Raw genomic sequence first — 27,161 nt, forward strand, 5'->3', positions numbered from 1 at the left:
TCATTTCAGCCTTTCTTTGAGCTTATTCCTGTTCACAGTTCCAATTTGCTTTGCCTTGTGGGTACCAAGCTCCTTCCTTAGGGCTCTGGTCTCACCACCTTTAGCAAACCACTCAAACACTGGCCTGCACTAGCCAGCCGCATATATTTGTGCCATCATATGGTACAGAAGTACCATACCAACAGAGAATGCATACACATTCCGATCCAGCCTACCTCTCCACGTGAGGTCAAAAGGAAGCAGCTGAGCTCTAAATGGCAGCTGCAGGAAACCACGATGGATCAGAGCATAGTCACAGCCCTTTCTGTTTCTTCTCCCCTGCTCCCAACTGCTCAACTTCATGTGCAAGCAGCAGAATGAAACTTACCAGATGAATCAGATTCACACCTCACTGCTTACACATGAGGCAGAGCAGTGATGACAAAGGGCTAGTCTACACTAGAAGTGCTACAGTGGTGCAGCTGCACCGATGCTGCTGTAGAACGTCTGGTGAAGACGTTCTATGTCGATGGGCGAGAGCTCTCCTGTCGGCATAATAAAACCACATCTGTGAAAGGCGGTAGCTGTGTTGGCGGGAGCAGCTCTCCCACTGACATAGCGCCGTCCACACTGGTGCTTAGATCGGCATAATTTGCCATTTGGGGGTGATTTATTCACATTCCTGAGCGACACAAGTTCTTCCAACATTACCTGGAGTGTAGACACGCCCTAAAAGAAGGGAGAGGAATAGCAGAGGGGCAGAAGGCACAAATTCCATAATTACATTTGGAAGGGTGCATTGCAACTTTAGTCAGAGGTCATGATACCTCTGGAAAGTAGTGTGTATAGGGGATACCACCACAACCTTAGTGGTGATGAAAGACTGGAAGGGAGTGGCCTGGGTATATCTGTATACCTAGAGGGGAGAGGAGAAGATCAACATTAGGGACAGAGCTCTGTGGACTTTGTTACTTTGCTTAGGGCCTTACGAAATGTAAGTCTGGATTTCTCTCACCAAATCTACCGCAGATCCACTCTGCAGATAGACTGTCAGGGAGCGAAAAACACGTTAAGATACCTTCTTCAACACCTACCTCTCTCTCTCTCTCTCTGCTTAAAACAATTACAGTGCTACAGATAGCAGACATGGAGTCAGCCAACCAACTCAGCCCTGCAGTCCCAGCTGCTCCTGTCTGCTCTGCAGCTGCTGAACAAAGGCAGAGAGCACATACACTGTTGGAAGGCACCGTGCAAGGCATCTTCCTTCTCGGTAGACTTCCTCTTCACCAGTACCCACAAACTAGTAGGGATTTCCCTTTCCTGCCCCTTACACAGCTTTTAAATGTAGGGAGAGGAGAAAAAGGCAGCAGCTGTCAGTGAAGTTAAAAGGAAGAAAGAGGGGACAACAGCCAGGGTGATACATTAAGGAACTCTATGCATGAGGATACATCTTGTACAATACAACTCTTTAATCACCATGTCAGTCATTGACTAGGCTCAGAAAGAGGAAAGAGTATCCGGGCTCCTGGAAGGGAACCACCAAGTGTATCGCTTTCCTCCTCATAATTCACACTGAATCTTTCTCATCTAGGGCAGGGGTCAGCAACCTTCAGCACACGGCCCATCAGGGTAATCTGCTGGCGGGCTGCGAGACATTTTGTTTATGTTGACCGTCCGCAGACACACCTCCCCGCCCCCGCACCTCTCAGTGGCAGCAGTTCGCTGTTCCCAGCCACTGGGAGCTGCAGGGGGCTGTGCCTGCGGACTGTCAATGTAAAAAAATATATATATATATATGTCTTGCAGCCCACCAGTGGATTACCCTGACGGGCCGCGTGCCAGAGGTTGCTGACCTCTGACCTAGAGATTTAAACAGCGTTCCCAGGTAAACTGCCTCCAGGCTTGGGACTAAAATTTCTTTCATAGGGTTACCCGGAATGGAAATTAAGACCATCCACCCTTCTCTTGGAAAATCTAATTCACTGAGCTTTCAAGTATTTAAATGATGTATCAACTAGTTAGCTACGTATCTGACTATGCAGAGTACTTATTCCATAATTTCCTAAAAACTTACTGTTCCTCACTCCTGCCTACAACTCCTGCCAGTTTGGATAAATGTCCACAATATATTTCTGTAGAACTTCTACAGTAAAACTTACATGCTGGATTGTAACTCAAATACATCTCCCTCTCAAAGATCACTTTCAAAATGTGTCCCCTTGTGTCTTAGGAAGCACACCAATAATACAGACTCTGGCAAAATATACCATATTACAGAAAGTCTATTTTCATTTTAAATATGTGAGAATTCAACCTTTTCATCTAGCTACAGTAACTGCACTTACTAACATTACTACCATTAAAACTGTCAATGCTGCCATTCATTGTTAGCAATCCTGCTACAAAACTGTATTCCCAGCTGAAATTCAGCACAGTTCTGAGGATTGGGGGGCAGTTCTACGGAAGATTACACTTTTGCTTTTAACCTCAATGTTTTTGTATTATGAGACTCTTCCATCAGCATCCTCATTACTAAAATTCATATACTGTGGCTCCATCTTGCCCAGAAACTGTTGTAGCACCCAAAATATACTTTCCCTGTTCTGAAGAGCTTACAGTCTTAAAGAAACTAACTATAATGAGATTCTGTAATGCACAATAAAACTATGTTTAAAATAGCTAGGGTTTTATACAAATACTTTTCAACATGTATTAATCAGATCTTGCATTTCTGTAAGTGAAAGCAGTGTCAAAGTATAAATAATCCATCAAAAAATGTGGGATAGTCTGTGCCTTGACTGCTTGCTAGGAATTGTATTTGCTATGTAAATGTTAGAGAGCTTAATATTGTGCCTGTGGTGGGAGATTTTAGAAGGCACAAAATCCAGTTAGGCAACAGATTCCCACTGTTAGTTAATGGGAGTTGGGCACCCAACTCCCATGTGTGAAATGTTCCCCACAATGATGTTATCTTACAAATCATTGAGGTGACAAAGACGTGAAGAAGTCATTAACATGCCAGTAAGAAGTCCCAAAGGAGGATGCTTGTTTACACACCGTAAGGAAGAGGTGATCCTTTGAACTGTGCCAAGTTGTCATAGGATAAACTCCAGAGCAGCCAAGCGTTCTATGATGAGCGTCTTTCTTGTTTTTTAAGCACAAGATTTTGTGTGTTCAACTGAAAAGACTAAACGTGATCACAAGTTCAAAGACTTTTTTTTAAAATGGGCAAAAGGAATTTTACGTGCAATAGTAATTATGTATTGACATCTCACCCAAAGGATAAGATGACAAATATGCGATGGGATAGGGAAGGCATTTTAACCTCTCAGTTTACAAAGCCCAAGAGGACTTTAAACAAAAGGTGAAACTTCCAGAGAAAGATGCTGAAAGTTGCATAGAACGCTGTTATAAAGAAGTACAAGGAAATTTCTACCGCTGAAGGTTAGTACCTACCATTGTTTCAGACTTATCCTTATCAGTGTTTCAGTTTAGAAACATTCTTCCAACAGTAATTGTATTTTGTTAATTACTCCATTTTGTCTAACAGACTGCTTCTATTTCAGATTATTAATTATCATTATTATTTCCATTAAAAATGACTTAAAAACCCAAGTGAGGTTTGGGATCCCATTGTTCTGGGTGCTATCCAAACAGAATAACAATTCTCCTGCCTTAATGAGTTGATAATCTAAACATAAGACAAGACACAAAAAGTGGCTTTACAAACAATGGTTCCAATTCAGGACAGCATCCCAATTTAGGACAATTCAAGCATAAGCCTAAATTCCAGTGAAGTCAATCGAACATAAGCACAGGCTTAAGTGCTTTCCTGAATGAGGGCCAATGAAAAGGGAGAAGTGCAAAGCCATGGGCAAATCTGATGATTACATTATCATTATGCAGTGGCTAATGTACACCAGGATGATTCCTCATTCAACTGAAAAATTATATTGCTTTCTTTTAAACTTTTGCTGAATTTTGTTTTTAATCCGTTGTGATTGTTTCCAGTATGCCCGTTTCCTTTTTTTTTTAAACCACTGCTTAATTTTTCAATTTTTCTGCGTGCTAATTTTGTTATTTCAAGGATGCAGGCCTTTGTTATGTTTTTTTTTTCTCTTTTATAAATGTGTTAATGAAGACAACCAGAATTGGATTTAGTGATTGATAATGAGTACAAGTGCTGTCAGGAACTCCAGAATATCAGGGTTGGAAGGGACCTCAGGAGGTCATCTAGTCCAACCCCCTGCTCAAAGCAGGACCAATCCCCAACTAAATCATCCCAGCCAGGGCTTTGTCAAGCCTGATCTTAAAAACCTCAAAGGAAGGAGATTCCACCACCTCCCTAGGTAACTCATTCCAGTGCTTCACCACCCTCCTAGTGAAAAAGTTTTTCCTAATATCCAACCTAAATCTCCCCCACTGCAACTTGAGACCATTACTCCTCATTCTGTCATCTGCTACCACTGAGAACAGTCTAGATCCAGAAAGCAACCTGAACTCTGACTTCAGAGGAGGTTGAGTCAGAAGCAAGGTAACAAGCTGAGCACCAGGTGAAAGACAATGGTGGCCCTTCTTCAATAGATACTGGTTGTGGTCAGTGTGGATATGGGGAGAGTTGTGAGACTCTTTAATTTGATGTTACTTTTTCCTTAAAACTCAAAAGGAAAAAATAGATTTTCAGACATTTTTCTTTGGTCAATGTGCAGATATAGATCCAAATTTCACCAACATTTTAGGAGTATTTAGATGGATGGTCCTGATTTGTGCCAATTACTACTTTCTAGAAAAGAAGAATTCCATATATGATCTTAAGAGGAATTATCTGTTTGTTTGTTTGTTTGTTTATTATTAATACCAGGAAAACAAAGAGGCAACTAAACCATCTGACAAACAATTTGACTTGAAGTCTCAACAGCCAGGTGATAGACCATTAAGCTGTGCCCGCTGTATTATTTTAATGTATTGTTTTGTATTTAATCATTACTCAAATATTATCCATTGTATCCTGGGAAACAATCATTCTCACACTCCCATGGATTCTCACTGTCAATGCTCCCCACATTTACAAAATTCATCTCACTGGCACTGTCATTTCATATCTGATGGACAGACACATTTTTCACCTCTCAGGACATTGTATGTTACTGAACCTATGAAATGTGTCCAGTAACATCTCAGCTATTAAATGTCAGAATCCTCCATCTTAAACTATATATCAAGATGCCAAAGCCTGGCAGCAAGGAATCCTTTTTTTCCTCCCCTTATAAGGAAGGCACTTTTGCTCTCAGAATCCACAGCAGTTCATTCCATGAAATTTGATTGTCCCCTGCTCTTGGTGACTAATGTACTCAGATACTATAGTGATAGGTGGTAGTATAAAACCATAAGATAAATAGGCAGTGTAAAACCCTAACAAAAATCTTTCCATCCTAGTTAGCTTGTACTGCAGAGACTCAGTAGCTTGTTCTTTTTGTAGTATGGGTTAAAGGTTGTATAGCAATGCAGTTGTTTGTTGTATTATTGTACCCTACCCTGACACAAAGGACATGCTGTCTTTTGCAAACTGTAGGGAGTTGAATCGGACATCCACATAGGAGAAAACAGTTTTGCTGCTTCGAAACAGCTTCTTTATCCATCAGATCACAATTCCTCTACTATCTAGAGAATCAGAGAAATTAAATAAGGAAAATACCCGCTGCGTCGTCTAGTCCAGCTCCCTGCCATCATAGAACATTTTCTAGTGCTTTATCCTTAAAAGTTCAAAGTAATGAGCCTTCCACCAGTTCCTACTCTGGAAGATTTTCCAGATATCACACACTTTTTCCCTTTCTTAATTTTATCCCATTTCTGCCACCTTTGTAGATTAATTGATGTAAATACATAGTGTGAGCAATCATACACTTTTAGACATTCATCTTGTCCTCCTACTTAGCTGTCATGTACCCCAAAAATATTTAATTCATTTAAACGTTAATTCTGAATCACTGAAGTCAATGAGAGTTTTGCCACTTCAATAGCAATATGGTAGAGCCTTAAAGTTTAATCCTTCAGCCTCTAACCATTTTGTTCTCTGAACTGCTATCAATTTGTTAACTTTCTCATAATGAGGTGCGCAGGAGAGAATGCAGTATTTTAGGCATGCATCTCACTAAAACAATCATATCTCCCTGTGTCCAAATTATTTTTCAGTTAATTCTATTTTGTTGCACATTTTATTGTAAGTAGAAACAGGGCAAAGCAGCTCAGATAACAGAAAACCTACAATCTGAACCTTGATAGAACTCAGATGAACCTTTCTGAGATGTCAGCTTGTATTTCATGAACCTTTAAAATTCCAGCTTTGGACAAAGACTAGAAACATAAATACTGGAATAAAAAAGGACTTTCTCTTCACATTTTGGGCCCAACTGGAAGAAATACCAGAAATCAATCTTGTAAGTAACTATGTTATTGCAACAGTTCCAGTCCAAATTGTCAGACAACCTGTTATACACTGCTGCTTACATAATCACAAAGTACAACAGCTTAAAGTCTTTTTACTTGAAAATGTTTTGGCCACACTATCACAATATCTGGGCACCTCAGACTATAAAACTCAATAGAACAAACCATAAAAAAAACTCCAAAAGCCCTCAAACAATAATTTTATAAGGCTGGTTATATGATGTAATTATTGAAGACTACAATTTCCTGTTATAACTGCCTTTCAATTGTAAGAATAAAATATACCTTGGTAAATTTCTATTATTAGGTAGTTAGCTAGTGTAAACATAAGAGCCCAAGCAGACAACTGCCTTATGTTTGTGGCGCTAATTAGCAATAGCAGAGTTACAGAAGTAATTATTTATGTAATGAATGTTATGTAATGCCCTAACAGCATCCTAGTGCAAGAGGCTCACTGATTTCAGGTAACGAGTTTCAGCTGGCCTGACTAGCATCCCCCCCCAACTCACTATTGTCATAACCTGTATCCAAAAGGGGAATATAATGTATCATTGGAAAACTAATAACTCATTGATCCTTAATATTTTTTCATGATGTACATATGTGGTGTATATTAAGATTCATTGATATATGCTGGAATTATGACTAAAACATGTTATACAAGGCATTATCAGGGAGTTGGAAAACAGGTCTTCCCCAGACAAAGGAATGTATAGGTGTTCTCTGACTAGCCCAGTCATCAGGCAGAAGAAGCAGTGAAGGTCTATTTAATTATTAGGTTAAAAAAAAGCTATCAAGCTAACAAGCAGGGGAGAAGACAGCTTGGGGTCTACACTCTAGCAGTAAAGAGAAACTTTATCTGGGCTATAAAAACAGAGGATCTGAACTTCTTTGATAAGCAAAGGAATCAACTCGTTGTATACAATGTTACTATATTATAAAAGTATTAAGTGAGGTTTTTATATGAAAGCTTCTGATACACTGGTGATTAATATCATTGTGAATTGTATGTATTAACACTAGGTCTTAAGTATAATATCAGTATGTATATGTAACAGTCTGACCAAACAAAGAGAGAAAGAGGTTTTACCCAGACAGGAGGGAACTCAGTTAACTACTGGTCTTCAAAGAAATTAAGTATGATGCGAGCAAACATAATGGAAGCCCCCTTTATATAGAAATCAACAGGGGATAGGAAGACCACAGGAAGGGAAGAACAGCAGGAGGCCACCCTACTTCTTGAAACAAGATCATTGCACTTTGGAAGAGAAGCGAGGACAGAAGCCATCTTTGGCATTCATCACTAGACAGGACACAAGGAGCCAGAGCTCTTGCAAGCTGAAAAAGATGGGGCCTTCAGCCAAGGAGAGTTTGAAGTCTCCAGTAACTGAATATAAGTGAGAAATCTGTTTAGGAAACCATATTTTCACCTAGGAAGACAAGGGAAGTCAGTCCCTTGTGCTTCTGTGAAAGGGACTGACTGAATGAGGATCGGCTATAGCTGGAAAGAAGAATGACTGGTGAGGGAAACCATCTTGAACAAAGCATGTACTTTGCTGGATTAAGTTTTAGGCTTTTAGATGTTTGCTTTTACTTTTATTTGCTTGAATCTCTACTTTTATTTGGCATCAGTCAACCTCTGTCCTATTTGTTTTATTTTTACTATAAACCAACTCAGACCTTTGTTTGCAGAAAGGGTGTGTTTATCCAGTTAGGATAATAAGCTGTGATGTGCTTTTCTCTCTTTAAAGGAGTAAACAAATCTTAATATCTCTCAATGGTCCAAGAGAGGGCTAGAGATTTTGGAACACTTGTTTTTTTGGGAAATTTGGGCCTGGGAATGTGTTGCAGTCATCTTGCCAGGTGTAAGCAGAGTGTGGCTGGGAGGTAAGAAGCAAATTGCTGGATTCAGAATAGCTGAATCAGAGGTGCTTAACACCCAGACACTCAGTTCAAGCTTGTATGCTGGTGGGGAGCATCCAGACGAGAGAACCACAGCAACAGAGTCTTTTGAAGCACTAAGAGTTACAGGGCAGGCTGTGACACAACCCCTCACTGGTCTAGGTTGCACCCCAGAATGTGACAAGTACGTTGACTGTACACAACACTTTACAAAGAGGTATTGACGGATTTTCTACATACGCAAGACCTAAGCGAATAGGTTTTCCCATGGCACCAACAAATTTTACCTCGGAATTTTCTTTAAAAATACAGGAAACCATTTTTTTCTCCTCCTACAATGTTTTACTTGGGTCAGAATGATTAACATACAGCATTTTCACCAGTACTTTACTTGTAATGAAAGAGGGGCTGGGGCTCAAGCTATTTTTTTACTTTCATAACTGACACGGCAAGCCCATAGGTGCCGGGGCTATGAACAGCCAAACCTAGAGGTGCTGAGGCTTCGCCCTGGCACAAATTAAGCACTGATTTTCACTTAAGTACATTCTGTGCTAGGAATGAGATTAGGTAATGTGGGACAAGCTCAGCAAGTCTGAGCTCTAATCTATCCTCCTAAGAGGATGTCTTCCATCCTTTTTCTTTTAATGGCTCTATCAAAGTATATATAGAAGAAGTAACAAAAGCTTTCTTAGTTTAATAAACTAGCATTCTTAATGAATGAAGGCTTTGTCAGCTCTGCTTTATCAGCCTCTCACCTGAACAACAGCCTGAAGATCACATACGGAAGTTTTATTCCCAGGATGGCTTTACTTATTTCAGAATATGACTTGTCTGTCAGGATGATAGTATTTTTGGTTTGGGAACTGCACTGAATCTCTGAGACCAGGCTGAGAGGAACTACACAGAGTGAGTAAATTGTTTTAATTTTGTACAAGTTGAAAATCCCCTTTTCTTCCCCCCTCAACGTTAGCTAGATGACAGTGGCATGATGGCTGATTTTCATTTCAATCAGACGAGCATATGATTAACACATAATTAGAATGCAGAAATAGAAAGATCATTTTTAACCTACCCAGGAGAATAGCGTGTCTCTTTTAAAAAAAATGTTAATTAATGATCCTGACATCCAAAAACTACCAAAATAGCCATCTGAATTCATTTGCTATACTTTTGGAGTTGTCAGTGTTTTCATTATAAATCCATATATTCAGAGGTTTATTTCATAGTAATTGTATATAACTTCAGGCTCAAAACTGGGCAAGAAAGATCTCAGCTTAGGCAGAAATATATATATTTTTACATATCTACAAACAAAAGAGTTCAGCTGACAGCTTTAAAACTACAGAAATACGCACCAACCAAGCAAACAAAAACATTACCATATTAGGGGGGAGTTGCTTGAATTAGTTTAATGCTTAAAAGCTTTTCTTTCATAAATGAAATGCTACTAGGTAGCTACTCCAGTCCTTTGGGTATTTAAAGGGAGTGGACTATATAAATGTGACTACTATGGCTAGGAAAATAAATCTGATAAGCTGAAAGGGAAAACGCCTCACTGTATGTGTAAGTCCCAAGCAAAATTCTCGTGTCCATCTGCACTCAGTATGTAAAGATAAATATGAGATCCGTCGTCCCAAGCTACCGCTTCAACCAGCTGTCTTTGGAGAGTGGGGAGCCAAGGCTATATTGCTGAAATCACTAAAGAGAACAGAAGGATCAGCCAACCATAGCACAAGAATAGTTTGAACTGGGTTGCTTAGCTGCCTTCATTGTCTCTGGAGGCAGGGGCGCCTCCAACTGATTTGCTGACCAGGGAGCTGCCCCCTTTAAATAGTGAGCGGCATGAAGAGAGGAGAGCTGTTCTTTCCTCCTCTGCCTCATACCTCCTAGGAAGCCACTTGCCTCCTCCACAGGCAGTTGGATAAACACTGAATTTTTAGGGCAAGCTCTGCTAGGAGCTGGTCTGACCTGCAGAGCCTGATTGCTGCTGCAACAATGGGCCAGTTCCTGCATATGGAGACAGAAGGAGGAAAAAACAGAGCTGAGAACCCAGGCACCAGAGAAATTATGGACTTTGAGGGCAAAAACAGAGCTGGAGGACAACAGAAAAATCCAAAAAGGCCACAGGGCAAGTGGGAGAAGAGGAGTGGGAATAAAAAATGTGGAGGGGAGAATGCACTGGAGCAGTATATTGAAATGGATCTGGGGGTTCAACCAGGACAGGAAGTTTTGGGGATCAAAGCAGGACATTGTGATGCCCGAGGTCTTGAACCTAGACCTGTCAGCGCCAAGACAGCTGTTGCATGCTGGCTGCCACCTGATGCCTGCTGCAACGCATAACTCATGTACATCTGCAGCCACCACCACTTCAACAAGCAGGCAAACTTAAGTGCCATCAGTTCTCCCTGCGGGTAAGGCAGGGTCCAGCCAAGGACCAAGAATATGGCTGTCATGCAGGAAAGGCAGCTTTAGTTCAGCTGTGTTAGTGGTGAAGGACGTCACTGTGACTGATAGAGCACGATGTGTGTGTAGGTGTACGCACAAACAGAGGCTTTTCAAAGTTGGCCACTGATTTGAACATTAACATTCTACATCAAACGTTACTGAGTCAGGATAAAGTTGATATACAAAGAATCTGGCTAAAGATTCTGGCTTGCTGGCTGGGGAGACCTCCTCTTCTAAGCACACTAAAAAAGGTGACCTAATTTCTAAATACCTCTCCTCTTTTTGGCACTTCTCTTCTGTAGGCACGTGGTGTGAAAGCTTTTCCATTACATGGACAGTCCATATTTTACTATACCACAATTTCATAGGAGGAGTCACATTTTTCCAACAACATGGAATACAAAGTCTAGCTGCTAACAGTAAAAAAAAAAAAAAATTTATCATGCTTTATCTGAGATACCACTCTTGAAAACTTTGGCCTGGATGAAATCCTGGCCCCACCACAGTCAAAGACAAAACTTTCATTGAGTTGAACGAGTCCAGGATTTCATCCATCCTGTTATGCTGCAAATCCCATGTTCCATCCCCACTAAAAAATTGTTCACCTGCTAGCTAAAACATATGGAGCCAAATCTTACCCACTGAAGGCTACAAAAATCTATTGAAGTAGTAATCCCAGCAAAGAATCAGGAACATATTGACTTATTTTCTGTGAATGCATTATTCATCCACATCAGTTGTTGTTCTGATGGAATGGGTGGCAGATACACGTTGCAGATTTTTATTTTCCTAATTGGGTGCATACTAGAAGTTGTAACGTTTTGGGCAAGTAAAAGAAAAAACCTCTACTATTGAATGTAAGTCCTTTTTTGAGCAGCGAAAAGGTCCTGAGGCTTTTCATGTCAGTGACATAAGGCATCACCCACATTGGGAGTTTTGTTTTTTTTTTCCTTTTGTGATACATAATGTGATTCTGAAATAAAAGTGACAAACATTTTTTAACATTGCATATGTTCAAAGATCTCTGCCAAGAAAAAAAAAAGAAACAAACTACTGGCATCAGGAGCTAAAAGTCCCACAGTTCCTTTGTGATATATAATGGGGCAATGTCTCTGACCTTGTCAAATTAGCACAGAAAGACGCATTCTGAACTGTTTAACGGGCTTAATGTGCATTTTTTAAATGAATTTCTAGAGAATAATTTCCTACAGGATGGAACCCAATTCTATTCTGTGCTCTGAAGAATTCTGTTAAACCTTTAGAGGTTTATGAAATATGAAAACGTAGTTTGCTAAAGCGAGAGCCTACGTGGTCTGCAGAAAATTAACCCAGTACTGCTGATTACTACTATTCTTCTGAGTTTGCTATAAGGGATTTCTATGCTTACAATATAGTACCATTTACTAAGTGCTAAACTAGATTTGCCCTCTGGCTGCAAGTCAGCAGATATAGGTGTAAAACATGGCTAGAAATTAGTTTGACTTAGAGCTACATTTCAAGACTAGAGTAGAGCTGTGTGTAAAGTACAACTAAATGTAAATTGTTGCTTATTGTATAGTTTTCCCTGGTGAGCACAATGTAGTTAAGATTTAAGATTGCAATACAGTGATGGTGGGTGCCCTGCCTGCCAGGTGTAAATTACTTCTGCTATTCTGAATTTTATATTTAGTGTTCAGTCAATCAGGCTGTCTCTGTAAGGTTTTTTTTTTTTTGTAACAATTAACCTCAGAAAGTGGCTAGCTCAATTTGCATGATGATGAGACATTCATCCAAGAGACACTGAAGTTAAACATGCTAATAAGTTTTTATGCAAACACCTGAGGGTTGGGCACAACAATGGACTTGGGTAAGAAAACCTTTTATTAAATGCAAATCAGTTTTCCAGTAAACACTGCCACAGAAAAACTGATAAGGATCTACTGTGAAATACAAGGAGATGCGCCAGCAAGGAAATATTTTCAATGACTCCAGGTTGAACAGGAATACATTTACTAAATTCTGAATCAAACTGACACAGTTAAAATCTTCATTATTGCATCAAAAGGGAGAAAAGACTACATGATGGTAGAGAGGGGTCAGTGGGGACGGCTGCCTCCCCTTTCAGGAACATGACAGTTTTTCAGGGATACAACAGTTTTCTGTACTGTGCTGTATTACTAAGTTTAACGCCTTGCTTCTGTCATAGTGAGTAGACTATCACTCTGTTTTTATATCCTCCTATAACTTTTATTTTGCGATGTACTCTGCATTTTGTACTCCAGGCCCCAAAGTACCCGAGATTTTATTTAAGGTAACTGGAACTGAATATTGTTCAATTGGGGTAACCACTGCTGGACATCTTGGAGAGAAGAGAAAAGGAATTTGACTTTCAGAGGATGACAAGTCAGGAATAGACATATGTACACTTGATTAAGTGCAAAATAGACTGTGGTCCCCTCCTCCTGCTCCCCAACGATAGTGAAACAAGAGAGCTGGCATTGATTAGTGAGAGCAAAGGAACAGCCAAACAATCTGAAAGGTGTCAGGCCAGCTGTAACAGGGTGTCAAGGTTCTTCTCTCTTTATCCACCCTGCTGGAAAGAGATACTGACTAATTTATGCAGACTCATTGTGGCAGGTGTGCTTCTGGTGTGGAGTTAGGAGTGGCACTAGTTAAAGAGATCTGGTCTCTACAGTGGAGAAGTCTCTGCAAGGAAGCCCTAAGAACAGCCAACCTTAGGGAGAAAGCTTAGGCTGAAGTTTGTTATTGTTTAAATTACCAACAAAACCATACCCAAAGAAGAGGGTAAGGGTTGACTAAATACAGTAGGCCACATCCTCAGCTGGTGTAAACTGAAGTCAACTGAGCTTTGCCAATTTCCACTGGCTGACTATGTCTGGAGTACAAGAGAACTCTTGGTGTGTGGGAAAGGAAACCAGATAATGTACTCCCTTCATATGATGATGATGAGACAGTCTTTCCATTCCACTAGTTTCTCTGGAGGATATTGAACAGCAGGTACTAAAGACACACCTTTTTAAAATCAGCCAGTCCACATAATTAGCATCCAAGAGTTTTAAAATAGCTATCAGAGGAGCTCACTGGACCACAGATATTGATTTTCAATAAATCTTGGAACACTGGTGAAGTTCCAGAAGACTGGAACAAAGTGCCAGTATTTAAAAGGGTAAATGGGATGACCCATGTAATTATAGGCCTGACAGTCTGACATTGATCCTGGGCAAAGATAATGGAGCAGCTGACTTGAGGAAGAGGACTTGATCAATACAGAATTAAAGGAGGGTAATATAATTAATGCCAAGCGACTTGGGTTTATAGAAAATAGATCCTATCAAACTAACTTGATGCCTTTTTTGTTGAAACAACAAGTTTGGTTGACAAAGGTAATATTGCTGATATAATGTAGTTCGACGACTGTAAAGCATTTTACTTGGTACCGCACAACATTTTGATTAAAAAATTAGAATGATGTAAAATTAATACGGCACACGTTAAATGGATTAAAAGCAGATGAACTGATAGGTGTCAAAATTTAATCTTAAACGGGAAGTCATGATCGAGTGTTTGTATTTCCAGTGCGCTCCCAGAGGGCTCAAGTTCTTGGCCATATGCTATTTAACATTTTTATCAGTGACCTGGAAGAAAATATAAAATTATCATTGATAAAGTTTGCAGATGACACAAAAATTGAGGGAGTGGTAAATAATGTAAAGGACAGGACACTGACACAGAGGAACCTGGATCGCTTGCCAAACTTTGCACAAACAAACAGTATACATTTTGATATAGCTAAATGCAAATGTAACATCTAGGAAAAAAGAATATAGGCCATAATTACAGGATGAGGGCTGTATCCTGGAAAGCAGTGACTCTGAAAAATATTTGGGGTTGCTGGTGGATAGTTAGCTTAACATGAGCTCCAGTGTCCAAAAGGGCAAATGAGAGCCTTGGAAGTATAAACAGGGCAATTTCAAGTGGTAGTAATGAGATTATTTTACCTCTGCATTTGGCACTGGTTTGACCACTATTGGAATACTGTTTCCGGTTGAAAATTTTGAAAAATTGGAGAGGGTTCAAAGAAAAACCATGGGATTGATTAAAGGGTTAGAAAGCATGCCTTATAGTGATAGACTCAAAGAGCTCAATCTATTTAGCTGAACAAAGTGAAAGTAAACAATTATAGTCTGAAAGAACTGACATGGGGAACAAATATTTAAAAATGGGCTCTTCAATCTAGCACAGAAAGGCATAATATTTTCCTGGGTGGATACTGAAGCGAGACAAATTGAGACAGGAAACAAGGCATAATTTTTTTACATTAAGAGTAATTAACCATTGAAACATCTTACCAAGGGGCATGGCGGATTCTCCATCAATGGCAATTTTTAAATCAATATTGGATGTTCTTCTAACAGATATTATGCAGGGAATTATTAGGGGGAAATTCTATGGCCTGTGCTATCCAGGAAGACAGACTAGATGATCACAATGGTCCCTTCTGGCCTTGGAATTTATGACTCTACAAACTGGTTCCCAAATGTCAGAGGTTTTCTTCTCACTTTTATGCAAAGAATGATTATGGAAAACCATTCAACTTATATGAAAAAAATTATTTTCTAAAACACTAGTTAGACCTGTTCAGTGATTACTCACTGATGGCCCGCAGTGGGGTTTCTGCTACTGGTATGGTTTCACACACAAATCAGATCTTCAGCCAAATGAAGCACCCCTCCTTTCCGCCAGAAATTAACAAACGGCCCAAGTGATTACTTCTGAAGCATTGCATTCACTGTTACACAATAATCTAGCATTCATCATGCTTTAAAATGCGTCACACTGAAGACTTAGATTTGATGTGCTCCTAAGCACCAGGGAACACAACAATATAATAGGGAGGTGCTGTACAGGGGACCCAAGACAGACACAGTGACACAACTGGACCTCCAGTCCATCCTTAGAAGCAGTGATGATGTGAACACATGATTTTTTTTTAAAACATTTGTACTGTGGCGGCACCCAGTGGCCCCAGTCAGGATGCGGGTTCCATTTCACTAGGTGGTACACAAAAATATGGGAAGCTACAGTCCTGCAAGTAAAGGGGTGGGGGATCTGCAGGCTGGAAGGCTCAGAATTAGAAGGAACTGATTTAGAGAAGGCAAGAAAAGGAGATAGCAAGTGCCTATTCCCAATGTTAATGATTATTTACACCAATATATGCAGTCTGCAAACTACATGCCACTTTACAAACAGATTGAGTCACATTCCTTTCCCTTAAGTGTTTACAACTCAAGTAAAACACACAGAAAGATAAGCACTCCCAATGCGATCCATGACTTCTGAACTCATAACAAGGCCTCCATTCAAGGCAGAGGCAGGGGTTTCTAACAGCCTGGGGAGGACATTATATCAAGTTAATTGAGGGAGCTAGAAAAGGGCTGGGGCAGCACACTGAGCCAGAGAGGAGTAGGAAGAAGGAGACAGAGAAGAAGCCAACAGGACACAGGAAAGGTTCAAATATAGGTCAGGCAAGGGACAGACATAAGGGAGGGTACAGATAACATCCAGGGAAATAGATATTCTTTGTGTCTTAAAAACAATAGCCCAAGCCATAGAGCAAGATGAGAAAATGGCTTTTGTCTAAAGAACCCTTGCCCATCTGTTTTACTCTAATTTGCAGTCTACTTTGCCAAAAGAAGTCAGGCTCCCTGAAGCACCATTAAAATAAAAATGATTAGGAAGGGAATTGAAGCAGATAGTACACACGAGCTGTGAGACACACAGATTTAGTTCTGGAAAATGAAAGGTTGTTTGTTTGGTTTTTTAGATTTGCAGTAAAAAAGCACGAAATTGAAATAGGATCAGGCAAAACACTGAAAATGCATAGGGCTGACTGGAATATTTTCAGTTTCTACCATTACATCTGTTTTAGGATTTAATAAACCAGATACAAGTAGCCCAGACTTTCAAAAATACAAGCATAAAGTTAGACTCCTAAGGCAAAGTTTAGACACCTAAAAAAATGGCCAGATTTTCAAAAGGGCTGAGCATCGAGAACTCCTATTGACTTCACCGCTGGAGTCTTGAAGACCCGTGGAATTCTGGAGAGTCAGGCCAGTTTTTTAGGGACTTTAATATGGACTTCAGAGCATAACTTTGGTCATCCATTTTAAAAAAACCTCAGCATACAATTTTTGCATTCAACTCTAAAGTTGCTGAAAATAACTTGCTCAATTTATCACTTAATATCCCTGAACAATCTTGGTAAACAGAACCCCAAATATACATTTCCAAGCTGAAATATCATATAGATGATTATTTAGGAAACCATTCTAACCTGAGCTATGCAAAATTAAACATTTTGTGAGAAAAGTATTAAACAACACTAGACACTTGGAAATCTGCTGGCTGTCAAAATATGGAAACAGGCACGTCTTAAATTTAAGACATCATGATTATTTTATTCATTCAGTCACTTTTTTTCTGCTCATTTCTCCAGTTCAGTGCCACTTAACATATTCCATCAGAGTTAAGAAGAAAAAAAAGGAAGAAAAGAGAAACAGAACAGGAGGTATGGAAAGCACTCTGTTGAAAGCATTTTGTTTTATAAAAAAAAATAACCATCATGACAGTGTAGTTGTGGAAGTAGTTCAGGTCTGTTAATGTTTGACGTAAGTGTGAAATTTTAAGTAAGAAGACAGTTTCCAATGAAAAGTAATACTATAATAAAGTGAAAGGAACCTAAAAATTAATAAACTCAGAGATTATTTTCATCGTAAAGCTCTTTGGTATAAACCAGCTCCTAAAAAACTACTGTCCCTGGTAGCTGTTCCATTGAAGCCCATTATATACATTCCCTTTACAGGATTCTCTTCATTATTATATGAAAACTTTGTCTCTCAGGGACAACTTTACGCAGAGGATGCTTTACTTTGCGTAGGAGCGTCACAATGCACAGTACAATGCACAGGAAATGCACGGTATTGTTTCAAATAGAATATATTTCCCTTTAGCCTCCGTATAGCTTATTAAATAGGATAATACTCCTGGTATATACAGTCCAAACTACCACTGATGTTACGCACCTGCTTTGTTGTATTTTACATAGTCCTAATTTCAAAGGATCAATTGCATACTTACTGATATGCTCTTTCACAATTTTGGGTCAAACTAAGTAATCCTGAAATCTGATCAGGAAAGTTTTCTTTCATTACATACCTCATTGTGATTCTTGTTCAACCATTCCTTAATAGTGGTAAGGGCAATAACAGCAGCAGGCTCATTTGGAAAACCTGAACAAAGAGTGGAAATAAAAAGAAGAAAGAGGTAAGTTGTGTGTGTATAAAAATATACAAAAAATATAAAAGATCTGATAATGTCAGGTGCGACAATGTTTTTTTATCAGCAGGAGCTGGGGATTATAGTTGGTAAAAGTTTTCCAAATTTAAATTTTTCGATAAAGTTCTTTATCAACATTTTGAGTTTAAAGAAGGATGATTTGCAGTTTTTTAATGAAAATACCATCCCTTTTTTATTCCAGGCATATACATAGTCAATTTTTTTGGAATTTTGAAGTGTTAAATTAAAAAAAAAACATGGCAAGTTTTTTTACCCATATTTTGATCAACTCTATGTGGCAAAACTCTGTTATTCAAGAGTGGTAGAGTACAGGTCATACCACAGAATTGGATATAAAACCTTTATATCACACAAACATGTATTATGTTTATGCTTCATAACATATAGAAAAACTATTTTAGAAATATCTTAAGAGTTTTTAAAAATCTACTTTTTTTAAAATCTAGTTGCCTGTAAAACCATGAGTCCAACTCTGAGAGCCTCATAAGGAGGAAAACAAATGAAATTGTGGGTTGAATGTGACTGAGATGTCAGAAGTGCTAGACAGAAACACCTTTATCACAGTTTGGTATACATCAGTGTACATGTATAGTATTTTACACTTTATTCACACACCCCATAGGTGGAACCAGTTCCCCACTTCCTGAAAGTGAAAAAAGAAAACCCTCAATGGCCTTGATTCTCCATTGCCTTGCAGCTTGATGGGCCTAATTCTCATCGGTACTAAGTGGGTACATTTAGACTCACGTTAGGATCTCATTAAATTGCCAGAGCAGTGACCATGACATTTAAGGAAACTCACCCCTTTGGAATTATTTTAGTTGTTATGTTTCTGTGCCTTAATGTTAGCCAAACAGGAAAAATTATTTACATGCTTCAAACCAAGTGTCCATTCACTTTGAGTCGTGTCTCCATAACATCATTTCCCCAAAAGAAGGATTTTACCCTCATCAAGTGCACAGTTTTGAACTGACAAATGACACATCTACTGTCTATTAGTTTAATAGGTTAAAACAAAAACAGACATTAATAGCACTTGATTAGTATTAACATTCAATATATGCAAACATTGTATGTTTCCTATTAAAGCATAAACCTTTCCTTTTAGGGCCCAAAACCAGAGAGGTGCCAAAGACCTTCTACCCTTATTGAAATCAATGGGAGTCGATCAATGGGGTCCTCTGCAATTTGCCGGTATGATCCCCTAGGGTTGCATGTCCTTGAAACATTTAACAAGGACGCTATTAAGTTTACTTGGTCCTCCCTCAGTGCAGTCGGCTGGACTTGACTTCTCGAGGTCCCTTCGAGCCCTACATTTCTATGAGTCTACGACTCTAAGTTATCAAAGCAATTTCCTCATACTACAAACCAATGATCAGTTCTATTTTCAATTAACAGAACTCAAAGCAGGCTCTTCTTAACAGTATCAGAGGGTCAAATTCTACTCTATTTGTACACTGGTAACATTGACGTCAAACAAATGTGTGCAAATGCACCCCAGGGAAGAATCCGACTCTTTATATGAATTTCATTTCAGTTGGGTAACAGACATCTATTACATGCAAATTAATAAAACCCTTCCTAACAAACCAGGCTAGCATTTCCCTGCCTTGTATTTGACATGTCTGCTTGGGCACACAATGGTTGGGTAGTAATGCCAAGCATATTTCAGACATGTAAATTTTACCATTGCCTATACATGGAATATTTATTTACAGAACAAGTCTCCTTCTAGCAAGATTTACCTTTAAGACTTGATTTTCCTCCCCACTGCAGGGTTCTTGCCCAAAGCTACGATAAAATATTCTCAATTTTATGGAATTATAAATCTCTGAGTAAATTGTACATTATTTAGAAAAATGCAGAAAAATGCTTCCATACTAACTAATCTTAAATAGAAGTTGATCTACAAAATTAGTGCTCAGTTACTACTACTAATAGCCAGGATGTGAAAGAAACATCTTGGGGAACAAAATAAAAACCCTGACCTCTATTCATGATTTCAAGAACTATCTTAAAATCTATAGGAGACTTTTATGACCACCGTTACCAAAAAAAATAAAATAAACCTAATTATTTTACACATTTTTTTCCTGGCGATATTACTGAAAAAGACAATCACGTCGGCTTTAGGCATAACTGATGAACAACGAGAGAAGGATGGAATTTCACTTGCTATTTTGTACTCTCTCAGCACAAAAGGCCCTACATGTGCTTGAATTCAGTGAACATGAAAACATTTTGCTTTATAGACTTAGGTGAAGGGAGATGAAATGCAATGTGATCTTTTAAAACATGCTTTTGTTTTGTTTTTATCTTAAATCTGCATTTCTCAGCCACAACAGTCCTTGTCTGCTCACTCCCACCCTCCCTCCCACAGACATACCGTTTCCTTTCTACAAAAAAGCAATCTCAGTGAGCACGTGGGAATCAAATTACTTGAAAGAAATGAGTTTGAGGAGCGTCATGGTTAACCAATTGCTGGAGCAGCAGCTTAAACAATTCTGACTAACAGCTCAATTTCACAAAAGATAAAACAGATAAAGTAATAAGATCGACATTGGCCCATATTACTGCGGTGAGTGTTCCTCCAGAATACTGAAAAGGACAAAGGCACAAAAAGCCAAGGGAGCATTAGCCATAAAGGTATAAGCAAACTCTGTATCCACACAGCACATTATTTGGGGGGAAGGGTAGTATTTCTCTTATGAAGTTTAAATTTAATTTACAAGAAAAAAAGTTTATTTCCACACACAGCCCCTAATATGGAACTGTTTTCCCCAGATTCTCCAGTGGCTAAAATGGCAGCATCTTGGAAATAATACTGTGCAGCAATGTAAAAACATTGAGAGCCATCTTAGGTGAAATGGAAATTTTGATCCGACCTTCACCATTCTGCTGGGACTGCGAATTACCACTCACATTCTGTTAGCAGTAGCCATTTTAAAATCTTTTCCTTTCCATATAGCAATATTCCTATCACAGTTGGCAGGGGCTTACGTTGCACCCACTAGGTTAAAATCGCTGGCACGCTGTATAAATACGCTGATGAATTTCTGCTGACTCACTGAGATAGGTGTGGCTCATTAATCCTACATTGGATTTAAGATGGTAGAAGGAACTAGGGTCTGAGACAGACAGTTCCTACAGGATTTGAAAGAAAAAACTCTAGGCTAGGCTGAGCTTTGTTCTCCTGTTGTTATTTCACACTGCTTATAAAAGAATTCCAGAAAGTGGGGTGAGCGTGGGCACTCACCCTGTGCATTTGTTTTGTGCCAGACCGGGAAAGGACTTCAGCCATAAATATGCCATGGATGCTACAGAGACATAGCTCCTGTGGTGCGGATGCTGACTACAGCGAGAGAACGGGGTTTCCCATCACTGTAGGAACTCCACCTCCGCAAGTGACGGCAGCCAGTTTTGATGGAAGCATTCTTCTATCAACCCAGCTGCATCTACACTGGGGATTAGATTATGTCCACGTAGCAGCACTCAGGGGTGTGGAGCTGTAGCTATGTCAAACTTTTAAATGTAGACCAGGCCTAAGCCTATTCACACTTCCCTGTAAGTTTCTTCTTCTATTATCCCAGAATATTAACATTAATAAAAGACTCAGAAGCTGCTATACATACTTGCTCAGTCTTCACAGCCACTGGTTTCTTTTCATACTATTTGAGACTGGCTAGCTATCTGTCTTTAGCGAATATTGGTATATACGCTGGTATGTTCATTCTCTTGATTTCCAAAAGTGTGTTATCAAAAAAGGTGCATGTCATAAAAATACTCTTTCAATAGCTAATTTAAATAAAAAGAGAATCAAAAGGATCTTTCATCGGTTTTGCCCTTACAGGCTCCCTACTTTTAAAAAAACCAGTTATGACTCGGGCTGGGTGGAAAAGAAGAATTCAGCTGTGTAAAAAAAATTTGAGGTTCCACCATTTGTTTTCATTCCTATGTGGAACAAAAACGAGACTTTTCAATAATTTTCATTAAAAAGGAGGAGGAGGAGAAAACCCACAGCCACAGGCATAGTTTGCAAGCCTTGGGTAGGTGTGTCCCCTCCCCCACACGCAGCCCTGTTGGCCTGACTGGAGCTGTCTCCCCAAATATAGAGGTCAAACTACTCCGATGTCACAGCAGACTACACCCATAGATCAGTAGATTGGCCTGGGATGTGGGGGACCCAGCTTCAAGGATCTTCCCTGCCTTTCCCTTGGGAACAGGGACCTGAACCTAGGTCCTCCAACAGCCCAGATGGGCTATTGGCTTTTCTGGGCACTCGCTCTCAATTCCATCCTGCATCTGCGAAGCCTTCCCAACTGAAGTTTCATTGAAATTAAAACATTTCAGTGAAAAGTTTCAGTTTTGATAAATCGTCTTCTTCTAATGGAAAAAAGTGTTATCAAAAAATTCCCAACCAGCTCTCCTTATAAATGAACTGCATCCTTTATACACCTTTGCATATATCTATTACCCTTGGTGACAGCCTGTGAAAGCTTCAAAGATCTTCAAACATACATGCTCTGGTATCTGTTTCAGGACATTTTATCTTCTTTCTTCCTGGGAATTACAACAGTGACCAGCTAAATGGTTTCTGAAACAAACTCTGTGCTATGCAAGCTGTTCCAACTACCATTGTCCTAATTCTCCTGAGGAGAGATGATAAAAGAATAACTCTGAATCATTTGAAAGAGATTATATAAAAGAGAAGCAGATCTTTTTAGGGAAGGAGGATGTTGAGTAGGGGTGAGGTGAAAGGGATGGTCGTTGAGGATATATGTTGGGGTCTCCACTCTATCTTCTGTTATTTCCTGGAAAATGATTAGCATGATTTACTCTGAGGACAAAGAGGAGCACAAACCTCCCCTCCTTCATTAATTTATGGAGAACCTGATGAAATTCCCTGTAGTCAGACACTCTGGGGTAAATATTCAGCTTCTTGTGCTGTGGGAATTTACCAAAGGAACATCCATGCTATTGTTAAATGGTATTGCATGCCTAATTTGCCTGTGCAGTATGTGGAAAATGTCCAGTGAGTAACAGTATAATGAGGATTTTGTGGGAGAATATTAATGGAGTTCTATTTTAGTGACTTCGAGATTGTACAGAGACACTAAGGGTTTTATTACTTAGGATTGACCCAGAGTAAAGTTAAGTACTAAGGGTGAAAAATGTTACTGTCAGTTAATATGCAACCAAACCAGCCTATTAACAGCACACACAAATACTAAATAGTCCACATTTAATATGATGCACTTCAAGATGATAGAAACAGGCAATTTCAACTAGCATACAATTTTAACTGAAACAAATGCCTGGGAAGAGATTCACATCAATGACTTTAAGCAATGGATAAGTGGCAAACTTCGTCAGTTTAACGGAGACTCCTAGTGTTGTCTATAAACCTACCCATAGTAGGAAATAAGTCTGAAATGGAGCTTGCAAACATAATTCATCCGCTGTATAGCTACTGATTCATTTCAGACAGCTTCTTACTCTCTTGTGGCTTCTAAAAAAGGGATCTCTTTGTCCTTAATACAGTAATTTACATATTTTAATGCTTTGCTTTCAAACAATTATGAAAGAGAAGTGAATACAAGTCTGGACAAAGTATTCTGAGTCTCTGATAATCAAAAAAGTAACTAGGATGGCATGTTTCTGTGTGCAGCAAGATGTGCTAGTTAGTAGATTTCTACTATATTCGCAAATCACACCTGATTCCTGCTGTTTTATCAATATGAAAAGATAAATAGAATATCTTATATTTGTTTTACAAACTTTTCAACTCTATTCAATAATGTTGAAAGTAAAATCTAATACCAGTAACTCAATAAATCATTTTGATGTACTCTGGAATTACACACAAACTATTTCTGCAGGCATTATTTTTGGCTGGTTAATTTTGCCAGTCGTGAAGTGTTTAGTATGTAGTAATGAGAAAAAGCAGCAGCTGGTGGTGGTGCTGGTGTAGCAATAAAGACAATTTTCCAGGTTCATCTTAAAGAGGTGTTCAACATTCACCCCAAAAATGTTCTGAAACCACACACTGATGCATGTGGGATGAAAATGTGTTCTGAATACACAACAGAACAGCGAACAACTGAGCTTCACTATGGTCATGTGGATTAAGCTTAGCTATTGACGGTATTGTAATCATAATAGTACAAATCTATCCATCAGATATGATGGTGTAAAGAGACAAGAGAGCCATATATGATAACCCCACCTCAGGCATAGCTTGCAATACCTGCAGTTGTCCTTCAGCTGTGAAAACTGCAAGATCATAATCACCTAATGCTGGGGTAACTCATTACAATGGTAAATCTGACCTTTTTAGAAAGCAAAGATGTTAGTGTTTTACCAACTAGCTTAGCCTTTTTGCCAGAGGCATGAGATGACTCGTTGACATGCATGCTGCTTGCTTGGCCATTTTTCTTGGTATTGATTTATATTCTCACCTTGAAAAGAAAGTTTGGATCAATCAGAGTAGAGGAGAGGGATAGGACACATGGGCTTTCTGCCAAATGAACTATTTTCTTTACCTCACACAGCCACAACTTACCTCACAACTGCTCCCCCCTCAAAAACAAGTTTCTCTCACTAATATCACTGAATGCAACATTAGTAAAACAGTTACTTCCCTGACATCTAGGTCGCAAGGTTGCAGATATATTAGTGTAGGTTGTGGCATGTACCAAGGTGACAATTAATTAGCATTTGTGTCAAATGCCACCACAGCCAAAAGAAATATAAGAAATCTCACATAATGCATATGTGAAAATTTCTCAGGAAATGATCATGGCTCGCTATTTCTGTTAAGCAGGGGAATGTGCCTTTTAAATCTCTCCTCCTCAGAAAATTCATAACCTCACCAGCAGCAGTTGAAAACTAAATAAACTTTTGAAAGAGTGATTGCAAATACATTCAACACAACTCACAGATGGTAAGCGGGCAGTTGGTAGAGGGTAATAATTACAATAAATATGAACCTAGGAAATCCAGTGAGGAAGCAGATTGAACCAAGCCTAACCCAAAATGCTCCCAGAGTGGGCAGTGGATTGAAAAAAATTAAGTACCCTCCCCTCATAACGAGCCACGCTCTGGACAAATGGATCACCACAGGTTCAGCCGCACCAAAGAAACAGGTATCAGAAGGCATCAGCATCAAACAGACAAGCAGGTGTCACTCTCCTTATCTGGCTAGCAAAAGCAAGATAATTTGTGGGCCGAGACACACTGACTTTTCTTACAACAGGGTGGCTCAAGCAAAGCCTGTCAGAGAAATAAGCCAATGTGGACGGATTGTTAGACTGAGAGTAATCTCTTGTCAAATCAGCATGGCAATCTACATTCATCATCCTGAATTTCCGCTATTTTGTCTGTAAGTGTTGCTAGGCAGAGCAGTGTCTACGATTTCAAGCCAAGGGGTCAACTAGAGATCAGTGTCTCAGGCCAGTCTACACCTAAAAAAGGTACAAGATAAAAGAACATGTCAGCAATTGTACCTATTAAACACACATTACATTTTGTCCAAATTCATTCTAAGTGGTATATTGATATTCTAAGGAAATTAAATGACATTCTAATCACATTAACAGCACAAGGTGAACATAGGTACCAGATACTATCGTTATGGGAGCCATATGAGCAAGTAGCGATAGAGAGTAGAGCGAGGCAATTTTTTTCAGATGAGTCATTCATTAGCTGGAAAATGTAGTTTTAGAGAGACCAGACTATTTGTGAATTCAAGTTGAATTTGGCAAGGAGTTTCAGAAAAAAGAAATTGAAAATGTTGTTTTGTTTAGACATTTTCAAAAGAAAACATTTCACCTTTGTTTCAGAATAATGGTTTGCGTAGGAATTTAGCTCAATTCATTTAAAGAAAAACAAACAAGGGAATAACCACACCTAAAACCTAAACTAAACAAAAAATCTGGGGGAAAAAATTCATTTAACCTGAAACTGTTTTTTTTCAGTTCCGCCAACGAACCCAAAAAATCATTTATTCCCTCAGCTCTAACAGAGGGACTACCACAAACATGCTATAAATTTCCATTGTGGAAAAGATGCAAAATGAAGTCTATGCTTATGCTGTTTGATGTATTCATACTGTTGCTGTTACAAATTGTGGAATTTTACTGAAAGGACATATTTACACTGGCAACTGCTGAGAGATGCAGTTTTTCTATGAGTCGTAGGACATACGTTCATGCAGGAGACGTATTACAGTTCAGGTTTTCTGGAGAATCACATCTTTCTCTGCAAAAATATCATTTTTCTACAGTATGAGCAGTATGGGATTTTGGCTTAATTTCTCTTTAATGTTTGTAGAGAGCTTTGTGTAGTGGCCACGTCAGAGGTTCTTCAGTGCTCTAAAATTCCTTTAAAAAAAATATAACAGACAGGCTTCTCTCTGGAGCTACACTGACAATCAAATTGCTTCATAGCTGTGATGCTTAATGTGTTATGTAATGGATTTTTTCTTGCTCAGAGTATTTCTGAAATGCACATGGGAAGTGTTAGAACATCAAGCAGAGCACAATAGTGGAATAACAAAGGGAATGTCACCAAAACACTGAACGGGGATTTTTGCAGCTCTCATTGCCCTGACAATGCAGGGCTGTATATGTGCAGTTAGAACACACACACATAATGCAAATATTTAGTTAACTACTCCATATGAGAGAGAGTCTTAAATACGTACATATATATTTGTAGGTGTAGATATTAATATCCATCAATATCATGTGTGCGTATATAGATACATGCATGTGAGGGCAGATGCAATGTTTGTGTGTCCATACATAAATATTTAGACATACACACAATTATTCATTATTATTATTATGATTCATCTATATATTTCTAACTTCTGAACAAGCCAAATTGTCTTCCAAGCTTATGACATAATATAACAAAAAGTAATCTGAATAAAGGTGCAAACCACTAGTCAACTGTGAAATCCCCATCATACACTGAATTGAACAGCAATAGGACACCGGCTTCATGTATAGTTAAGATTCCAAAAGATT

General features: G+C 39.0%; 1 protein-coding gene across 4 annotated transcripts in view; it reads right to left on the reverse strand.

The window, feature by feature from the left end:
- The window catches only part of MACROD2 (mono-ADP ribosylhydrolase 2), a 1,526,954-nt gene that overhangs the window by 590,947 nt on the left and 908,846 nt on the right, over positions 1 to 27,161 (reverse strand). For all 4 annotated transcript variants that reach the window (XM_074949635.1, XM_074949637.1, XM_074949636.1 and 1 more), the window contains exon 8: positions 17,989 to 18,062. In XM_074949635.1, the coding sequence (XP_074805736.1) occupies positions 17,989 to 18,062 (74 nt within the window). The remainder of the gene's footprint in view (positions 1 to 17,988; positions 18,063 to 27,161) is intronic.

This window comes from Natator depressus, chromosome 3 (assembly GCF_965152275.1).
Source record: "Natator depressus isolate rNatDep1 chromosome 3, rNatDep2.hap1, whole genome shotgun sequence".
In the NCBI taxonomy this organism is placed as follows: domain Eukaryota; kingdom Metazoa; phylum Chordata; order Testudines; family Cheloniidae; genus Natator; species Natator depressus.